General features: G+C 42.1%; 1 protein-coding gene across 2 annotated transcripts in view; it reads left to right on the top strand.

The window, feature by feature from the left end:
• Positions 1-20,283, top strand: part of LOC147880735 (uncharacterized protein C16C9.01c-like) — a 137,186-nt gene extending 116,903 nt beyond the window's left edge. For both annotated transcript variants that reach the window (XM_087371021.1, XM_087371020.1), the window contains 5 exons: positions 16,511-16,654; positions 16,813-16,927; positions 17,552-17,595; positions 19,160-19,395; positions 19,480-20,283. In XM_087371021.1, coding sequence (XP_087227147.1) covers positions 16,511-16,654; positions 16,813-16,927; positions 17,552-17,595; positions 19,160-19,395; positions 19,480-19,589 — 649 coding nt within the window. In that variant the 3' untranslated portion in view covers positions 19,590-20,283. The remainder of the gene's footprint in view (positions 1-16,510; positions 16,655-16,812; positions 16,928-17,551; positions 17,596-19,159; positions 19,396-19,479) is intronic.
• Positions 20,284-21,539: the final 1,256 nt, after the last annotated feature.

The following is a 21,539-nucleotide window of genomic DNA, read 5'->3' as shown; positions in this document are numbered from 1 at the left end:
AGGCCTTCCGTACAGCTTTTTCGTACAGCCTCTGCCGTACTGTACTGCATCTTCTCCCTGTGCCTGTCCGTACATTTTCTCTGTCTGCTTTGTCTTTCACTCTATTTCTTCCTTGCTTTGCCATATCTCAATCATGGCTTCAGGTTCCGATGTCTGTACATATGCTAGAAAAGAAAGATCTGCAGATGCCAAGCGTCGTCCTTCTCAGCCTGCATCACAGGATGATGAGCTTACTATGGAAGCTCAATATGTGTTTGATACACTTAAGGATGACTTTCAGCAGTCACGACAAGAATGGGGCAAACCAGTTCTGGAGGTCACATACAAATTGAAATTGCCCTCCCTTGTGAATCCTCTCAGGAAGCTATCTCAAACCGCGGTAATTATTTTCTTTCCAGGAAGAATCCCAACCGCCAGTGATGTTGCGCAATGGATCAAGTCTATCCTTGGAGGATGTTTTGTAGAGGGTGTCTATTTTGCCTCCAGAGGCTTTTATGAGGTGCATTTATCAGATGCTTTGTGCAAGCAGAGGCTCCTTGAGCTTTCTCCCCTCTTCTACGGGAAGCAGATGGTACATGCCATGCCTTGGTCCCCAAACAAGGATTACCAAAGTCTTATACGCCATCATTGTCTTGTATGGGTTGAGGTTGTTAACTTCCCGGATTATATGCATGAAGAATTGCCTGGCCTGGCCGCTTCATTGGGACAGGTGTCCTCCACGCCCCATGGGAAATCGTAACAGATTTTGCATCCTTTGGGACACTGACACACCTACCCCTCCTTCTATTGCAGTGGAAGTTGAGGGTGTGCAATTGGGAAAAAAGTTTTTTGACTTGAAATGGGGTGTATTTGCAGGCGCTTGCTTTGCCTGCCACAAGTTTGGGCATCTAGCCTCTGAATGCCCAATGGTTTTGCATCAACCCCCTCCTAATGCCTTGCCGCCTCTGCCTTGCCGCCTCAGACAAGGGAAAAGAATGAGAATTTGCAAGCCAAGGCAGCAAATCGAAATGGAGCAAAGAATGCTAAACCAGTTAATCAGGTGCAATCACTTGTTGGAAAAGGGAAAGAAAAAGAAAAAGAGAAGATGAAGGAATCTGTGGGGACAGATCGGGATGGTTTTCAATAGCCTAAGAAGGTGGTTGTATTGAAGCAACGCCCCTTTCAATCTCGGCAATGGGATGCTTCCTCTCCCTTACCAGGACAGGCTTCTACTTCAGCTCCTGTCCTTCAAAATTGGGTGGGGGTTTTGAAGAAGGGTATCCCCATATGTGATTCTGAAGAAGGGGAGAATGCCATATCTTTTATGGATCATGAAAGCCTGCAACCCATGCAGGCAGAGGCTTTGCCTCTCTGATATCTTGTTTCATACTTATACTTTCCTGTATATATCTCTTTCATGCATCAAACACTTAAGTGCTTTACATACAATGTACAGAGCCTCTGCAATGTCTCAAAGTGGAGGCTTTTCTGGAATTATGTACATAAAATGCAGCCAGATATTGTTTGTTTGCAAGAGCATAATCAACACTCAAAGGCTGGTCATCATGATCACTTTGGCGGCTATGATATATATTATGCTGGTACCACTACCTACTCAAGTGTATGCATAATGGTCAGACATGAGCTGGAGCCTCAGTTAGCATTCAATGACAGCAGTGGCCGATGGATAGTCATACAATGTAATGTCAATGGTGACATTCTTGAGCTTGCATCAGTTTATGCCTCCCAGACCTCTGCCATGAGGGCTTCTCTATGGGATTCTTTAAGCAAATATCCATGGAGATCCAATGCATTTATCTGTGGAGATTTTAACAATTCTCCTCTGCTGAGAGATAACACCACTTCAAGATCTCATATGCTTTCATCGAAAAGACAGAAATGGGATAGCATGCTTCTTTCTGTGCAGGCTGAAGATTTATGGCTGCTTCTACAAGGGTCAGTGCCCGGATATACTTTTCATCATAATGCATTTACCACATACTGGGCAAGGCTTGACAGATGGTATTTGTTCTATCCACAACAATATGCAGATTTTAGCCTTCATCTCCTCATAGATTTCTCATTGGGCTTGTCAGATCATGCCCCATTATGGTTAAATCTGCAATTTGGTATGCCACTGGATGATTTGCCGACTCTTTCCAACAGATTACTGCATGTTAATCAGGCTTATCTTCGACATCAATATTTTCAGAAAATGATCAGATTTGCAATTCATCCCTTGCTTTTGCATGGTCAGGAGGACATGAATTATGCTTGGGACAGCTTTGTCTCTCGTATACAGAATGTCATTAGGGAGTATGGAAACTGGCACATGGCTACATGGAGGAATGAGGTCAAATGGGCAAAAAGGACAGCACAACAGTTGACTGAATTTTCACATTTAAGGCCTCTCCCTGAATCAGAAAATGATTCCCTCTCACAAGCCCGGATTAAACTGACTGATAATGATCAGCGGAAATTGCACAAATGGCAGATTAGAGCAAGAATGAAGCCCCTCATGGATAAGGGCTGCTCATCAAAAGCCTTCTTCCAGGGCCTGCATGCCACTCGAAAGAAAAACTCATGTCTAAGGGTAAGGAAGCTAGATGGCTCTTGGACGCACTCTTTCTCTGATCTCCAAGATGAATGCCAAAATTACTTCCAGACACTGTTCTCTACCCCTGGCTCCCCATCAAATCAAATGACTGATGCGAGTACTGAATTTCTTCAATATGTTTCTGGGATAGTGGAAATGGATGATGCTCTTTTATTTGAGAGACCTTTTACTGACACGGAACTTGATAATGCATTGTCCCATCTCGGCAAATACAAGTCCCCTGGCTAGGATGGTCTTACGGTGGAATTTTATATTTCTTTTTGGGATGATTTGAAAGATGTTCTCTTACAAATGATCAATGTTGCTTGGCAAGAAAATCAATTGCCGCACCTTTGGAAGCATGGCATAATCAAACTTGTGCCAAAAAAAAATCTATGTGATCATATGTCAGATTGGAGGCCTATTACTTTGATGCCTATAGTTTACAAACTCATTGCCAAAATGATTGTGTATAGGCTTCATGGGATACTGAATGCGGGCCTTCATCCTCATCAGTAAGGGTTTGTGCCGCGAAGACAAGTCCATGACAATATCTCCAATGCATTTACTGCAATTGAATATGCTAAGTACTCGAATCAAGATGTGCTCATATTGCAGGTAGATATCACTAAGGCATTTGACACTGTACAATGGGATTTTATCTCTCAAACCATGACAAAGTTGGGATTTGGTCCCAAGATAGCAAATGCAATTTATTGGCTTTATTCTAGCTCTACTTCCCAGTGCATTCTCGGAAGTCATCTATCTCGGTCATGGATATTGGGTAGATCAGTCAGACAGGGCTGCCCCCTCAGTGCTCTTTTCTATGCCATTGCGACTCATCCCCTCCTGATGTATCTTGATCATCTTACAAGAACAGGACAGATGACTGGTCTTAAAATCCCTGGGGCTGCATCTTTTTTGGCACAGGCATATGCTGATGATTCCTTCTTTATGCCACAGAACTCTCCTCGGGAAGTCTGCATGCTTATGACCACATTATCATTGTATGGATTAGCAGCGGGATTGCATGTCAACTTTGACAAATCCAAATTGCTTCCCCTGAAACAATGTGACTGGCATTCTATTCTCTGGCCTGGTCAGATAGTGCATTCCAAAGATGTAGTCAGGCATTTGGGATATCCTATAGGATGGCATATCACCAGGAAGCAGCAGCTAAAATGGATCTTCCAAAGACTTCAACATAAATTGGAATATTGGAAAATTTCTACTTGGCCACTTCATGTCAGGCTCAGAATAGTACAGTCTATTGTAATGTCTTATGTTTAGTTCTTTTTGCCTTTGCTACATTGGTCCTCTAGAGATATCTCAGCCTTTATGTCTCAAGCTATGGAGCTGTTATGGAAGACAAAAACTGTTGTGAAAGCATTGAGACTGCTGAAGATGGAAATGGTGTGCTCCCCTAGGATGCATGGAGGACTTAATGTTCTAAATATCAGATATCATGTACTTGCAAGGAAGGCGACTATGCTCCATACCTTTTTCCGTCAAAAACAGCCATGGACTTGTATGATAGCATCCATGTGTGTCAACATGAGGACAACTGCTTATGGCCATTGGACTACTGATCATTGGGAGGTTGTCATTGGGAGATTTGTAGGGAAGATTCCTGGATGCCCTTTCTCTACTGCTCTGATACTGGATTGGAAACAAGTGCTGTCTAAAGTCAAATGGGCTCCTGATAATCATTCGGGGACAAACTCAATGAGGAAAGAAAGTATTCATTGGAGTGCCATTTTTGACATTCCACTTGCTTTATAGGAACCGGTTCGGGAATATAATCTCATGAAATTGGAAATTAGATACATCAATGATGTGGTAGATGATCACGGCCATGTCTTATCTTTTCCTCAGGCCACTGCCTCTTATGCATTGGGAATGCATCACAGATTGATATGGAAGAAAATTGCTGATCTCTTGCATCCTTTTCTACCTATTCCCCCTGTGGCTGACACAGACAGGCTTATGGATTGGCAATTGTACCCCTCTGCTACATGCTCTCGTCCTATTCCTCTGCCTAATTTGACCTCCATCAAAGTCTACAAGCTTCCTCAGCCTGCCCCTTGGATTCATCAATATGCTAATACTCTGTGGCATATCAGGCAGCCCCTTTCATGGTGGCGGAAGAATCTCCGACTATTATGGAGGTGTAAAATGCCTTTGAAACAAAGACTTTTTCTTTGGAGATGCATGACCGGCACATTGTCAGTGGGAATCACACTTGCCAAACATCACATTGCACCACCCACCTGCTTACTGTGTCACGCTCCTTCGCCTCCGTTTCCCGAGTCACATATTTGGGAAACATTTTTGGTTATTTGGCAGATTTAGGAGGCCTTTATCTCAATACTCACTCTTTTTCTCATGGGTGAGATATTGGGCTCTTTGGACAATCTGGGAAGAGCATAATTTGGCATACTTGGGCCGCTAGTTTCAAAAGTCATATGAATCTTTCAGAGCCTCATTGCGGCAATCTTTATATGATGCCTGCCATGAGGGTGATATACATGCATCTTGCATTGAGCTTTTCTTTTTATGCTTTTGATCTGTGGGATACTCTCCATCTTAGAGACTTTCCCTCTTGTAAAGTTATGACAATATAAATACACTGCACTGGATTTTACCCAAAAAAAAAAGTGTGAGAGAGAGAGAGAGAGAGAGAGAGAGAGAGAGAGAGAGAGAGAGAGAATGGCTTTTTAAAAAGTTATTATGGTGGATGAGCACCATAAACATATGTTATTGGAGCGCTCTCCTCTTTTCTATGAACAACAAATGGTCCATGTTTTGCCTTGGTCACCAACTAGGTATTATTAAGCATTGCATGCAGCAATCCCCCCTCAATGATATGGCTGAAGTACTCTGGAATGATCTCAGAAGTACCTGAAGTACCTAAAGTGCCATGGTTGCATAAATTCATCCACATGTGGATATAGCAACCTATGGGAGTACAAAGAAAAACAATGTCATTTTACAACACCCTTTGACATTGTTTGAATGTCTATAATTCCCAAGCCATGTCGATGACGTGTGAAGAGAGGTGCTGACAGGCTTTTCGTGAAGATATCCGCCACATTGTCCTCAGTGAAACAATATGTAAGATCAATGAAGCCATCCTTAATACAATGCCACACATAATGATACTGATTTTTAATGCGTTTCATGCAAGCATGAAAGACAGGATTGTTGCCAATGGCGATGCAACTCTGGCTGTCACAAAAGATTGGAGATGCCTCATCATCCTGAGCATGATGCAAATCATGCAGTAGCTTCCTTAACCACATACATTCCATAGTAGCCACGTTCGCCACTTTATATTCAGCTTCACTGGAAGAGAGAGAGACGCGGCTTTGCTTCATACTGAGCCATGACATGCACGCGGAGCCCAATGAGAAGCAATAACCTAAAGTGGACTTGCGGTCATCAATGTCCCCTGACCAATCTAAGACTAAAAAACCACTCAGCAAAATGTCACCATCTGGAACATAATGCAGCCCATAAGAGAGTGTACCATGTACATACCCTTTTTGTTGCGTTCCAATGCGTGACTATGGGAAAATGCATGAACTGACTGAGTAACCTTGTGGCATAGGCAATGTCTGGTCTACTGGAACATAAGTAGATAAGGCTGCCCACCAGCTGCTTGTAGAGTGTGCCATCAAACTTTTCAGCCTCATCATGCAAATTTGAAGTGTTCAATTGGTTCAAGGAGTTCAAGGCACTAGCTGAGAATCAGACCAATTCTAGAATTGGAACACTCAATTTCGACAACGGGGGAGAGTACACTTTAACTGCCTTTGAAGGGTACTTGAAAGAGAATGGGATAAGGCATTACAAAAGAGTGCCACGCACACCTCAACACAATCCAATTGTAGGGAGGAAGAACATGACTTTGGAATGACATTGTGTATGCTGAAATTTATGATGTCAAAAGCATTTGGGGGTGAGGCAATAGTTATGGCCACATATATTCAGAATCAATGCCCTACAAAAGCCTTGGTTGACAGGATGCCTTTTGAGGCATTCTATGGCTACAAGCCCAAGGTGAATCATTTCAGGGTATTTGGGTCAGTTGCATATGCTTTGGTACCGGCTCAGAATCGATCTAGCATTAAATGCATCTTTGTGGGGTATAGCACTGAAAGTAGAGGTTTCAGGCTTTATGATCCAGCCACAAGGAAAGTAATCATAAGCAGGGATGTTTTATTTGCTGAGCATGATAGCATGCAACCCATCAATGAGGATTTGCCTCCGTATGATGATACACCTCTGGATATTGTTCAGTTTGAGGATGATGCTGATTTGGTTCCTACAGTTGATTTGGGTTCTCTAATTGATATTCCCTCTACCTCTCAAACTCTAGCTGAGTTGCCACATGTTGAGGATGCTTCTCCCTCAAATGTTTCAAATTTGCAGCCAGCTCTTGGAGAGGGACAGCCTTGGAAGCACTATCACCGTCGTGCAAAGGATGTAACTCTGGGTGCACTTCCAGTTGCTATTCCCAATGGTACAAGTGAAAAATCAATTCTAAGATGGACTAGGTTGACTCTTGTAGATGCCAGAGATCAGCCCAGTTTAGGGAGAACCAAGGCTAGCACCAAACGTGCTTAGCAGCACGTCAATTTTGCGTGGATGATTACAGTGATGGAAGCCAAATATGAACCTCAGCGTTTTGACGATGCACAGGGACATCCCATATGACAAGGAGCCATGAAATCAGAAATTAGATCCATTAAGAAAAATAGTACATGGGATTTGGTTGATCCTCCCAAAGGCAAGAATGTGGTTGGCACCAAATGGGTCTACAAAGTCAAGTATCATGGAGATGGTATTGTTAAGAAACACAAGGCCCGTCTTGTTTCCAAGAGGTATGCTCAAGAAGAGGGAATAGACTATGAGGAGACCTTTGCTCCGGTAGCCAAAATGACTACCATTCGTTGTGTCTGTTCTCTTGCTGCAAATTATGGTTGGTTAGTCTATCAGATGGATGTTAAGTCTTCCTTTTTGAATGGGGATCTCAAAGAGGTCCATGTGCAGTAGCCCCAAGGTTTTGTGGTGGAGGGACAAGAGCACAAGGTATGCAAGCTGAAAAAGGCATTTTATGGGCTCAAGCAAGCACCTCGTGCATGGTATCACAAGATACATCAGTTTCTTCTGTCCTAGGGCTTTGTGAATACACATACAGAGCCCAATCTCTATATTCTGCAAGAAAATGCAGATTTGGTGATTCTTGTGCTATATGTGGATGACATTATACTCACTAGCAATAATTTGCAAAAAATTGCAGCAGTGAAGTCCATCTTATTTCAGACATTTGACATGACAGATCTGGGTTACTTCACTATTGTCTTGGCATTGAGTTTTGGCAAACCCAAGGGGGGATCAGCATGTCATAGACAAAGTATTCCAAGGTCTCTTGCAGAAATTTAAAATGGAGAATTGTAAACCTATGGCCACTCCATTGGAAAAGGGAATCAAGCTGAGTTAGCATGATGAGGCTGAAAAGTTTGATGGCACACTCTACAGGCAGCTGGTGGGCAGTCTTATCTACTTATGTTCCACTAGACCAGGCATTGCCTATGCCACAGGGTTACTCAGTTAGTTCATGCATTGATGCATTGCCCCACAGTCACGCATTGGAACGCAACAAAAGGGGTTCTCAGGTATGTACATGGTACATTCTCTTATGGGCTGCATTATACTCTAGACGGTGACATTTTGCTGAGTGTTTTTTCAGACTCAAACTGGTCAGGGGACATTGATGGACGCAAGTCCACTTCAGGTTATTGCTTGTCATTGGGGTCCACGTGCATGTCATGGCTCAGTAAGAAGCAAAGCCGCGTCTGTCTCTCCTCCATGAAGCTGAATATAAAGCGGCAAACTTAGCTACTATGGAATGTATGTGATTAAGGAAACTACTGCATGATTTGCATCATGCTCAGGATGGTGAGGCATCTCCGATCTTTTGTGACAACCAGAGTTGCATCGCCATTGGCAACAATCCTGTCTTTCATGCTCGCATGAAACACATTGAAAATCACTATCATTATGTGCGGTGATTGTATTCAGGATGGCTTCATTGATCTTGCATTTCATGAGAAAGAGCCACATGAACCTGAAATAGTCATCAATGAATGTAACAAAGTACTGATACCTCCTATGAGTAGTTACATTCATTGGTCCACAAATATCATTATGCACAATCTACAAAACCTTGTGTGCTCTTACTGAACCTGGGCCATCCTTTTGGAAAGGTAGGCATTGTAACTTCCAAGTGCACACCCTTCACACACCTCTTGAGCGGGCTGCTGTAATTTTGGCAAACCTTCAATCATACTATGATTTTGCATATATGGCTCTATGATGCGCATGACCAAACTTGGCATGCCATAAATCAGCAGGAGTAGCATACGAGACAGCCAAAGCATGCTGATTATAGGGTTGAGCATCAAGCTTATAAAGACCCATGCTGGCCTGTAGCCACAATCTCATACCCTTTCTTTGGATCCTTGATCCTGCATTGATCATCCTGACATTCCAGGAGTATGTGCTGATCATGGGCCATGGATGGAACTTAAACAAGATTTTTTCTCAAGTCGAGAACATACTAGACATCACGAATATACTTTTTCTTTCCTGAATCCAGAAGGATGGAACATCTCCCACTCCTATGAGTCATGTGCTTAGATGCACCACTATCTAGATACCAAGTATCTATAGCAAGAAAGAAGAATGACCAAATGAAGCATGAGAAGCATCATATGCAACTGAATCCCCCCTGGCACCAAATCTGTCCTGAAATGCAGTAAATACAAAATACTCTCTCTCTTGTGCAAAATTTGCATGAGATAGTGAAGCGTTTGCATTCTCAGCTGGTGTAACATAATTAGTGTTTGTGCATTTCTCATTCGCAATCTATTTCTGGCACTCTGCAATATAATGACCAGGGTTCTTGCAATAATTGCATATTCCTTTCTTCACTTTTGTACTTTTATCTGCATTCCCTGCATTTGTGTTTGCATTTCCCTCCTCTTGGGATGATGGGCATGGCTGGTCTTTTTCTGAAAATGACCTCCTATAGGCTGAAATCTACCCTTTCCATGAGTGGCAACTGCTTGCTCATCTTGACTAGAGGAATAGGCAGCATTGAAAGTCCTCGTTTCTTCCTGTAATAGCAAGCCAACTAACTCATCAAATGAGAGAGGAGCAGCCCTCTGAGCATGATGCTCAAGGAGGTACCAAATGTGCCATATGAGGGAGCCAGGCTGTTGAGGGTGATAGAGACCAATTTCTTGTCTTCTATGTCCTCATCAATGGCTGCAAGCTCATTTCGAATGTTAGTAATCTTAGCAATGTGTTCTGAAATAGTTTGACCTTCCAGCATGGACAGGTCATTGAGCTTAATGTTCAAAGCAATGCTTCTGGCTTCATTCTTGACATTCCACATACTTTTCAACTTGTCCCAAGCATTTTTTGCATGCTTGCACGACTTAATGGTTGACTTAATGTGTGTCTTCACTGATAATGCAATCAAAGACAAAGCTTGGGCATCCCTGCGATCAAACCTCTTCTGATCCTCCATGGCAGTGGTAGTAGCAGCTTGAGTGGTAGTGCTAGTAGTGGAGGATGCACTCGTGCTAGATCCAACAGGTCTAGTCTCATCACCATTCACGATGTCCCATAAGCCTTTGCCAACCAAAATATTCTTGAGCGTAAATGACCACAAAGCATAGTTGGGTCCATCCAACTTATCTGCCTCAGTCATGGTACCGAAATTCTCATTGAGAGACACGATTGCAAGTTCAAGAATGAGGGCAAATGTACCTCCAAATAAAATGCAACTGAAAGACAACTAATTGCTATGCAATCACTACAATGGCATACACTGACAGTGGCTGCTCTGAAATAGCAGAGAACCTGCCCAAAAGTATCTGCCTAAAACACAATCCCTAATGGGATACCAAAATGCAATCAAGCAATATATTTCTGCCCCAAAAATATCCTGAATCACAGCCAAACACTGGCTCAAATTGCAATGTACTTGTGCCCCAAAATCAGCTGAATCTCAGCCAAAGACTGGCTCACAATGCGATAGCAGTTTCTTGCTCAATAGGCATCCAAAATGTGCATAAACCTTCAGCCAACACTTGGCTTCGAAATGCACAATACGTGAGCTAAAATAACCCCAAAACTGTCCCAAAATGCAATGGCACATGTGCAATGCAATCTGTAAGACACTTGTGCATAGCAATAAGCTGAGGCAGGTACGCAGATTCGGGGAGCAGAGGCAATGAGCTGGTACAAGAGCAGGGAGTTGACTATATGGACTGATTGTACGGTGGGCAGGCAGCAGGTACGGATTCCATACAGTTTTATGAACTGTATGGAACTGGCAATATCTCTATAATTCTGCATTCTCTGGGACACAGATCGCCCCACTCCAGAATCATACTCTGTTACAGTTAACAGTGTTGCTATGGGCAGTGCTTTTTATAATTGAAATGGGGTCTTTTTGCAGGCTTGTGCTTTGAATGCAAAAAAATTGGGCGTATGGCCTCGCAATGCCCTTTAGTCTTGCATGAAATGCCACCGGATGCTATGCCTCCTTCTGTGCAAAACGAAGATGCACTTGGACCTTCAGTAGTAAAAAATAAAGGCACTAAACCAATAAGTGCAGCACAGGATAAGGGAAAGGCTCCGGCCACTTCTAGTGGGAATGACTTTCGCTCATTGCTTTCTTCACTTCCACCTCCACCAAAGGATAAGGATGTTGCTGAATCGTCGCAGACTTCCAGAAGAATGGTCTCGGCTAGGAGACCTTTACCTCCTCGGACATGGAATGGTTCGTCATCTAATGGACATACACCAGCTGAAAATTTGGGGGTGGGCATTACATGGGCTGCTGTGACAGCAAGTCGTACTTTGTTTTCGGAAGATGAAGTTGTTGGTTTGATGCTTGGTCTTCAGGCTGCACGTCGCTCCCGATCAACAGGAGGATATGCAGTCATGACTTTCTTCTTTTTGTATGCCATGGAATGTACATACATGTAAGTATAGTGTCACAAATAAAATGCTTGACTTTCAATGTATAGGGTTTATGTGATGCAAGTAAATGAAAACTTGTTTGGGGGTACATTCATCAATTACAGCAGCCAGATATAGTATCTATGCAAGAGCACAATCAGCATGCTTACGTAGGACGACGAGGCCATTATGTTGGTTATGATATCTTTTAAGTAGTGTTGTCTTTTTGGTAAAGCATGATCTTCAGCTTGCTGTCGCTTTCAATGATAACTGGGGCAGATGGATTGTTATGCAATTTCTTATCGAGGGGGAAATTTTTGGTTCATGCACCTCAATCCTCTCATGCTAGAGCTTTATAATTTGGCAGAATATGCAACACTATCCTTGGAGACATCATGCTTTTATTTGTGGTGATTTCAATAATGCCTCGCTCTGCAGGGGGATAATACTTCTGGGTACTCCTATGTTGGCCTCTGAGCGTCATAATTGGTCTCAATTCTTGCTTCAACTCGATCTTGCTGATCTTTAGAAGGAATTGAAACCTATGCTGCCAGGTTATACTTTTCAACACAGTGCACAATCATCTTATCAGGCACATCTCGATTGATGGTATATGGTTCATCCACAACAATATGATTATCTCAATTGTCAATTATGGGTTGATTATGCCTTCCCACATTTGGATTGTGCTCCCTTATGGCTGAGGATATCTCTTCATGAAATGCCCTTTGATAGGCTACCACATAAATGACACCTTATTGTTAACAACAGCTACTTGAAGCATGATGCATATAAGACAATGGTTGGTGATGCTATTCAGCCAATTGGGCAACAATGCTAGATTGATCTTGATTATGCATGGAGTGCTTTTGCTGCTTGTATGCAATCAGTCATTCGGGATTATGGGAGAAATTACATGCGAGACTTAAAAGTCCCAGATTGCTTTCAATGCAGCGGATCTTTTCATTGAAAATGCATTGGTGTTTAAATATTTTTAATATTCACATCCACATTTTAGCCAATAAAGGTAAAATGATGCTGCAGTTTATGCAAGGGGATCAGCCCTAGGCTACCATGATGCGCCATTTGCTGTGCAATTCTGCATTTAGACATTGGCAGCTTTCTTGTCGGATATATAGATGGTACAGTCAAGGCATGCCCTTTGGTCTCCATATTGTTTCTAATTGGAAGGAAATTCTATCTTACCTCAAATGGCTCATTGCAAGGAAACTTGTTACAAGCTGAAAAGCCTACATTGGTCTAGGATTTTTGATATTCCGCTAGCCTTGCAAGAGCCTAGACGTTCCTATTTTATTTGTTTCAAAGGAATACAGTCTGTCGATGATGTTCTTCATGATGATGGGACTTTGTTATCTTTTCCTTTGGCTGCTAGACAGTATGGTCTGGGGTTCCACTATCGACCTCTCTGGCAACGTATTGTTCGCATGCTTCAGCCTTTTCTACCAGTCCCGCAACTTGAGCTTTAGCATAGGATTGAAGGTTGTACTCTTCATTAAAGAGAGAATCAAGTCTGGCTTATGAATCGCCCTACAAAGTGGAGGATTATATTGTGGCAGCTTTGGGATTCAAAACTTCTTTGCCAACGCTTTTTCGTCTGGCTGGCAATGTTGGGGGTTTTCCCGTCTGGATAGCTCCTAGCAAGGCAACACATAGCTCCTACTGGTTGTCACAGATGCTTGGCTCCAAAGGGATCTTTGCTTCATCTCTGTTGGCTTTGTCCCGATACTTGTGATTTCTTGTTTTCTTCAACGACTGCAGGTTCCATTTCCCTCGGCTCATTTTGGAAAGCATTTCTAACTTTTTGGGATTTTACCGCCCAAGTAAAAATTTTCATCGCTTTTTCACTTTAGTTCGTTATTGGGCACTCTGGACTCTGTGGAAAGATAGAAATCACAGAGTCTTTGGCGATCCCACCTTCCCTAATTTAGTTTTTTTTTAATCTCTCTGCGCAATCTTTCTTTGATTTTTTGCAAACCCATCATATAGATTATGTTGTCTTCTTGTCATATAATGAAATCTTTTGATGATGTAATATTGAGCTCTCCACTTTGGGGACTCCGTTTCATAATATAGAATATTAAGATTTTCTTCCCAAAACAAAGAGAGAGAGAGAGAGAAGTAGAAGTAGAAGTAGAAGCAGAATTTTATTATCATCCTCGGGGGGCCAAAAAATGACCCATGGGACCTAATCCTCAGTACAAAAATCTCCTCCGTTGTGGAGGGGTCAAGAATTTTCAAGTTCTTGACGGTACAAAAAAAGACGAGTGACAAAAGATCCCAACGTTGCCGGAGAGGCAGTGGAGAGAACTGACGAGATACGAGTGGTGTCTGCCAGTATATGCTGATTGTCGTCTCTGATGTGTGCATATCGGGGGCAGTGTAGGGCTATATGTGCTTGTGTCTCTACTGTCTGCGAATCACAGAATTTGCAAACTCTGACATGTTGCGGTAGATTTAGCCAAGCTCCTGTCTCTATTGCCAAGGTATGTGACCGTGTGCGGAATCTCGCAATATTCCTGCGATAGAGAAGAGGTATGGGAGTATTGATGTATAGCTGAGCAGGGGCATGTGGTGTCATGAAAGATGACCAGCATAAAGGATTTATTTGATCTTGATAGTATTCTAGCTTGGTCCTCTTTTCTGCTGTCAACCATTGGGTTTGTAGAGTGCATAGTAGGGACAACTGGAATTCTTGCATCTTGACCTTTTCAGGGGGCATAGTCAGGTATGATTCCACTTTCCATCTGCTGAACCATTTCCTTATATCTGTCCCCCATCCTGTTCAGATGATCTTGCTTTTATGATTCTTCTGAAGTTTGATACTAGTAGTCCATGCTCTATGTGGCAATCTTTCTTTTGGCATTTGTTGTACTTCCACTAGGTACTGCATCACTCTGATCAATGCATGGAATTCAATTGGCCGCCTGCCCGTTTCCAATAAGAGGACTGAATAAGGGATAGTTGCCTTGAATCCTAGATGTCTTCGTAGGAAAGCTTTCTGCATTTTTTCAATCTCATTCCATGTGGAGAGAGAGATGCTGCCCCCCCATACTTCTACTCCATATAACACTGTTTGAACCACATATGCATCAAACAACATATTCCGAATCTTCTAGTTCTGGGTGTCAGTGTGCCTACAGTCGTTTTCAAATTGATAGTACTTCCCCCAACCTGTATCCAGCCTTCTTTGCGCACATTGCCACCATCTATGATCGGCTGGTATGTCGATTCCCAAATATTTAAAGGTATTGACATATTCAATGGGCTGCCCCTCAAAGCTGATAACCGGGGGATGTTCAGGTCGGGTGGTGCATACTGCCATCATTTTGGTTTTGGCAGTGTTAACTTGCAGCCCACTTTCCGTGCAAAAGACCTGTAGTACGTGTAATAGTTGATGCATGGAGTCATGGTCATTAGCGAAAAGAACCACGTCATCTGCATATAGGAGCAATAGTATTGTCCATAGCCCAAGCTTGGGCCCTTGTATCCCTTCTTTTGCTGCAAATTCATTAATCAGTTCTTCTAGCTTGTCAATGCATATTCCAAATAGTGTGGGTGAAAGAGGGCAACCTTGTTTCACCCCCATATTACTTTGGAAGGCGGTTGACAGTCCATGTTCTTGCGTGAGTCTGCATGATACCTTCTCGTATATGTGAGAGATGCCTACCCTTAGTGCCAGAGGGACTCCGAGGTCTTGCATTCTTTTCCATAGGCCACCTCTCAGGACTGTATCAATGCCTTCTTGAAATCTACAAAGCAACACAGAAGAGTTTCTCCTTTGAGCCTGCTCTCATCCATGAGTACTCTTAATGTGACCAAGTGATCTGCAGTTCTATGTTCTTTACAGAAGCCTGCTTGACCAATGGCCCTCTTCTTGGCCTCTTCAGCCCAATTGCTGATTTTTTCCTCAAGCACTGTGCTAAAAAGTTTAGCTAGTGTGGAACTGACCATTATAGTCATGTAATTGGTGACTGAATCTTTGTCTCCTCCTTTGAATAGAGGCTGAACCCAATTCTCTTGCCAATCTAGAGGGAAGCCATGATGTAAAGCGTTTGTTAGTATGTGGGATAGCCATTGTCGTGCCCTGTCTTCTGTCCATTTGAAGAGTTCAGCACACATGTGGATGTGGTCAGAGGCCTTGCCATTTGCCATCTTTTTCAACCCTGCTTCAACATCCTCAAAAGTGAAAGGGCTGGCTGAAGCATATGACATTGTTTCATTTCCCATTTCTGTGGCATTGGCATGATTATAGAGCTTGGTGACATACTCCAGCATTTCCTCATCAGAGATATTTCCCATGACCTTTTTCTTCTGGCCCTTAATCTGTTTCCACCCCTTTTTGGGATTCTTGATGAATGTAAGCAAATCAGATTTTTCCTTTTCTAAAATGTAATTTCTTTTCTTCTTCCTCATGAGGGCATTGTATTGCTTTTCCTTCTGTCTGTAGAGGTTAATATCAGAAATATGTTTCAGCTCACTGCGTAGTTGCTTGCATTCATCATCATACCATTTCTTGTGGGGCAGCCCTTTATGTCTCTTCTTTCTGTCCTGGGAAATTTCTCCAAAAACCTGCGTTGCAGTGTCAAGGACAGCTTTTCTGAGGGCTTCCCATGTGGGTGTGATTGCCATTGCATTCAGTTTTGCATCTAGCGTGATGGCATAGTCTTTCTGCTTGTTTTGATCTATACGGAAGCCTCTTGAAGTGGCTGCAAATTTCTGCACTTCTCTTTCAGTTGGAATACCAAGAGTCAACCATAGTGGGAGATGGTCTGACTCAGGGTACTTCTCTCCTATCCTGAATTTCTATATCCTGAGAGAGAGAGAGAGAGAGAGAGAGAGAGAGAGAGAGATCTTATCAGTTGATGTTTATAGGAAAGCTAGAGTATACCATGTCGGAGTGCATCCTAGTGCTCGTGATGTTCCATTCATACACAATCTGAAAGCCACGGGAGCTGAGGTTGTCAGCATTGAAACATATACACATGCAGAAGATATGCCAACTCTTTCAGAAGTGAGGTGGGTATTATTGAAGAACAACAGTAAAGGTTATGTATGGCAGTAGTCTTGGTCTGTCTCTCATTACAAGTATTTGACATGGATTGTCTATATGAAGTCTGGGACAATTTAACTTAGAACGCAACATATTTATTCCTGTGCCTCTGCTCTGTTTGCAGGGCCTTGATAACATCAGCACACGTGTTTTCACCTAATGAAAAGGAGGCAATTTCACTTGTTGGTCCTGGCACACCTTTAGAAATTATCAGTCGTCTTGTTGATCTTGGTGCAGAGGTAGGGTCATGGCTAGATTCTGACACCTGTACTAAATTGTTCTCCTTTCCCAATCACTTCATCCACTTTTGGACAAGAATCCAAGGAAAACTCCCCCCTTGTCAAAGGATGGTAGCTTTATCAGTAGTATATATGTGCTCATGTGCTGTGAACGTATGCGTTAGAGAAGTCCAATTCATAGGTGGATATGGAGTTTTTAACAGACCGTGTAAATAAATACGTGGCAACCATGGGGAAGCATGTACTTTTATAATCAGCTAAAACCTCATAAGAGTGCTGCAGGGATTTTTTGACATGTCTCACTAGCCATCAAGTAAACCTCAGATATTCTCTCTGGATAGATCTTACCATTTGGAAAGCGCTACAGAGTGTATTAATGCTCAGCAACTGTAATGTGAATATCTTCTATCTCTTTTTGTGTTGCTATGATTTTTTAAGTGTGATTTGAGTTTGGCATAAGATATGTTCATATTGCAGGAGTAAAACGGGCCCCAATTCTTGTATACAATGTGCTAACATATGCTGCGTAGACTGGAAGAAGGCTGGAATCACTCGAATAGAAAAAATAGTATCAATTTTCATCTCCACTGTACAGCGAGTGATAGATTCAATGTTGGTGTGTAGGTAGTGGCATTGAGAAGGGGACCTTCAGGCTGTATTGTCCACAGGCAAGTGCAGAGCTTTCCCTGATCCTCCTTTTTCACGAATGCAGGTCACAACTTACCGCTTTGTTCCTCTGTTTGGCAATCATTTAGGTTTATCTCAGTAATGCTGAAAGTATTTGTCTTCTTGTAAAGAAAAGCTAGTTGCTTTGGAGTCCATTAAATCACATCAAACAATATAATCTGCAAGAAAGACCTGTGCTCTTTCAAATGTGAGGCATAGTCGGTGTTTCAATTTGTAAAAAGTTGAGCCTTATGTGCACAGCTGTACAAAAGCAAAAGTGATTTGATAGCATTCTTTGACAACCTGTGCATGCCAAGCTAGATGTCCCATAAATAGCAGCCAAAATCTCAAACCAAATATCATTCCAATATAAATTGCATTTTCTTCATTAAAGCCCCATAAAATTCTTGGCATTCACTTTGTTTTTTTGTTTTTGGCATTCTCATTGGTGCCGCCTACTGTGGCATAGTTCATCTGCCTAATTTTCTTAAACTGGGGCCCTCAGTCTAAACATGAGCCTCTTTTAAATGACATCTACTATCGTAAAATCACATGCCTATTAATTCATCTCAAACTTGGTCCCTTTGAGCCAGTTTAAAATGCCATTCCTCAGCATAAAGTCTGGACTGGAAACTATGCCATAGCTCTTCTTAGTATCCGTACTTCTCGATCCACACAGTGCTGGTTTTGATGGCTTCATAGTGCCCTTAAGTATGCCAGCGACCCTTTCATAAAAGCATTCTGAAATCTACGCTTTAATTATCTTGAAAGAGTTTGGAAGCGTTGGTCTCGTCCTTGGTCAGCCTTTTGGTTTTGATGGAAACTATGCCATAGCTCTTCTTATATCCGAATCTCTTGATCCACTATGTGCTGGTTTTGATGGCTTCATGGTGCCCTTGAAGTATGCCAGCCAACCCTTCCAAAAGCATTCTGAGATCCACGCTTTAATTATCTTGGAAGAGTTTGGAAGCGTTGGTCTTGTCCTTGGTCAGCCTTTATTAACAGGTTGTATGAAAAACAATGATTATGTAGTGTGCCTATGTTTATAATGGCTAGATATGCCAGATAGTGAAAAGTACCTGTAAATTTCTGTAAGCCAATTTCGGCAGGTGCACTTCCAATAAATGGAGTAAAACTAAGAGATTTTTCTGCATAACCCTGCATGTGGCCGTACACTCAAGTCAATTAGTATGATGCTTGCAATTAATCATATTGTAAGATGTCCTACTCAGCTCTGTGTTTGATGGCATGAAATGCTAGTCACTATGTCTATGAAATGCCTTCACAGAATGAAATCCCATATTTAAAAGACTAGGATGCTCCCTATTGCAATTTGGTCTCATCAATTTTCTTTGATGAAGCTGACAGTCAAGGGCCACACGTGTGTTTCAGGGTTCGTAATTGAAGAGAAAGCTAGAAAGTATTGAATGTTCTGTTGTTATTATATGGTTCTGACAGAGATATAAAGAGCAAGAGTAAGAAGATCTGAAGAAATCAATGTTGCAACATAAGAATTTAAAAGTGCGTTCATTTGGTAATGTTTTGACATTTCTCATTTGAATTCAGGGCAGACACTGGAGAAACATGGGATATTCCAGCATTCCATACTATCCAAACTGCTAATCTGTCTGATGAAGACCAATTTCTAGAATCCAATGACAGAAGGAAAATTTATTGTCTCCGACCTGCAGTTGACCCAACAGGATGTGGAAACACGTTTTGTGGTGGATTTGCTCTTGGCTGGTGGAAGACCAAGAAGTTGCTCATAGCAGGCCTGTGGGGAAGCATTTCGGCAAGCTTCAGTAAGAAAATTTTGACCTATTTTGGGTTCCGCTGTTTTGGAATTAGACACACTTTATAACCTGAAATGAATTCTTCTCCTTCAGTGATTGAGCATGAAGGAGTGCCTCCACCGCCTCTTTCACAATGGAGGTCTGAATTGCAAGTGCGACTTGAGATGCTACAACCTCATGCCAGGCGTTTGGATCTTGTATAGGTCCACTGTTGATTGTTGGTATAAAGCTAAAGAGTATATTTTTTCTAGTGATATGTACCTGCCAATATTTGCGGCAGGCAGAAATCTCTTCAGCCTGTTGTTGGATCTAGCTGGTTTAAGAATCCATCTGGTGTAACCATCTGTGGGGATCTGTATATTACTAAATGTTTCTTGCAGTCACGTATCCTAAGCAGGTGTCCAGAGTCTTGGGGTGACATTGTTGTGATTGCAACGTTAATGATGCTATGAAATTGCACAAATTTTAAATATTGTGCTGATGATGCTGGCTATGTTAGAATTTTGTGATTCCAGTCATCTAAGAGGTATATATTGATGCTACTCCTTGCAGAGTCAATATTGTGGTGAGCTGGGGTTATCGGGTTTTTCTTTAAGACTACTATTGTCAAGCTCTGCCACTGAGGTTCTTTTGCTGACCTGAGAGCGGCCAATAACTTTGTAATGACATCAGAGTTAAGTTCCCCAGCAGCAGGCTAAATACTATGATTGGTCCCAGTTCTTATTACGATATCCTTAAGAGTATCTTCATTTGCACGTTTATGGTGGCTTGTAAATTCCCATCAAACTCAGTCATGTACAGTTTTTTGGAAAAAGAAGCATCATGTCTCTAGAAGGGTCATTCAAGGTCCAACAATTCAAGCTGGAACACAATCATATACAGCTCTTTGGAATAGAAGCATCGTTTTGTAGAAGGCTCATTATCATGTGCTGCTTCGAATTACAGCTCTGCAACTGTCCATAACTGTGTAAATGACCAGCATATGAGAATGCCAAGAACTAAATGGTACAAGCATGGTTGTTTTCCAATGGAATCTATCTGTGAAGTTTTTGTACTTGAGCTGCACCTGTAAGTATCTACATTCCTCATTGAGAAGAATAGTTTAAAATCTGCATGACATACTAGCAGTACTAGCCAATCAAAAAATTCTCTTTAAAACACAACTGCATAAAGAGCGCAGCCTTGAAACCGAAGTCCAAATTGATCATGACCATATGAACCTTCATGCCCAACATTGACCTTGTCTTATTGTGTGCTATTTGTCAGATTTGACAATATTTGGCGACATGTCCTCTTCTCGCTGAGGTTGACCTGCTGTGCTCCTGCATCTTTTCCTTTGCAAGTAACTGAGTGCAACCATGTTATTAATGTGTCATTCACCAATTCAAGTAGTCTCTTTAAGCTTTGAAGTGCCAGAGGACTATGTAACACCCCCTTCCTCCTTGATTCTTCCCTACACCACTCCAAAGAGGGTTCAATACTAAAAGTAGGGTGCATGGATATCACCTACGATTGCTCCATGAGACAAAGCTCTTTCCTAAGGCTATCTCAAGTGATATAGGCTAGTAATTGTGAGCCACACCACTTCAAAGAGAGTGCAATACTGAAAGTAGGGTGGATGGATATCACCTATGATTGCTAAATGAGACAAAGCTCTTTTCTAAAGGCTATCTCAAGTTATATAGGCTAGTAATTGTGAGCCACACCACTCCAAAGAGAGTGCAATGCATGGCATGTATTCACTGCATTTAGAAAAAGAACAGGCTGATTTTGTAAGCATGTATGTTATGCATTTGGAGAAAAAAGGTGCTGAATATAGGGTTGAATATATGGGAGAAGGGGGTTGAATTTACAGCATGTGTGTTTATGCTTTTGGATGTAAGGGAGGGGGCTGAATTTATGCATTTGGATTTAAGGGAGAAGGCTGAATTTACGCATTTGGATTTAAGGGAGAAGGCTGAATTTTTGGGTGAAGAGAACTGTTTTATGAATTTATGGGCTGTATTCATTGCATTTAGAGAAAGAAGGGGCTGATTTGTAAGCATGTATGTTATGCACTTGGAGAATCTAGGTGGCTGAATTTATATCATGTATGTTTTTGCCTTTGGATGTAAGGGAGGGGGCTGAAATTATTGGAGCAAGAGGCTGAATTT

This window comes from Dipteris shenzhenensis, chromosome 32, assembly GCF_047967505.1.
Source record: "Dipteris shenzhenensis isolate YYH24624 ecotype China chromosome 32, Dip_SZ_1.0, whole genome shotgun sequence".
In the NCBI taxonomy this organism is placed as follows: domain Eukaryota; kingdom Viridiplantae; phylum Streptophyta; class Polypodiopsida; order Gleicheniales; family Dipteridaceae; genus Dipteris; species Dipteris shenzhenensis.
This window is presented reverse-complemented; position numbering and strand designations above follow the sequence as displayed.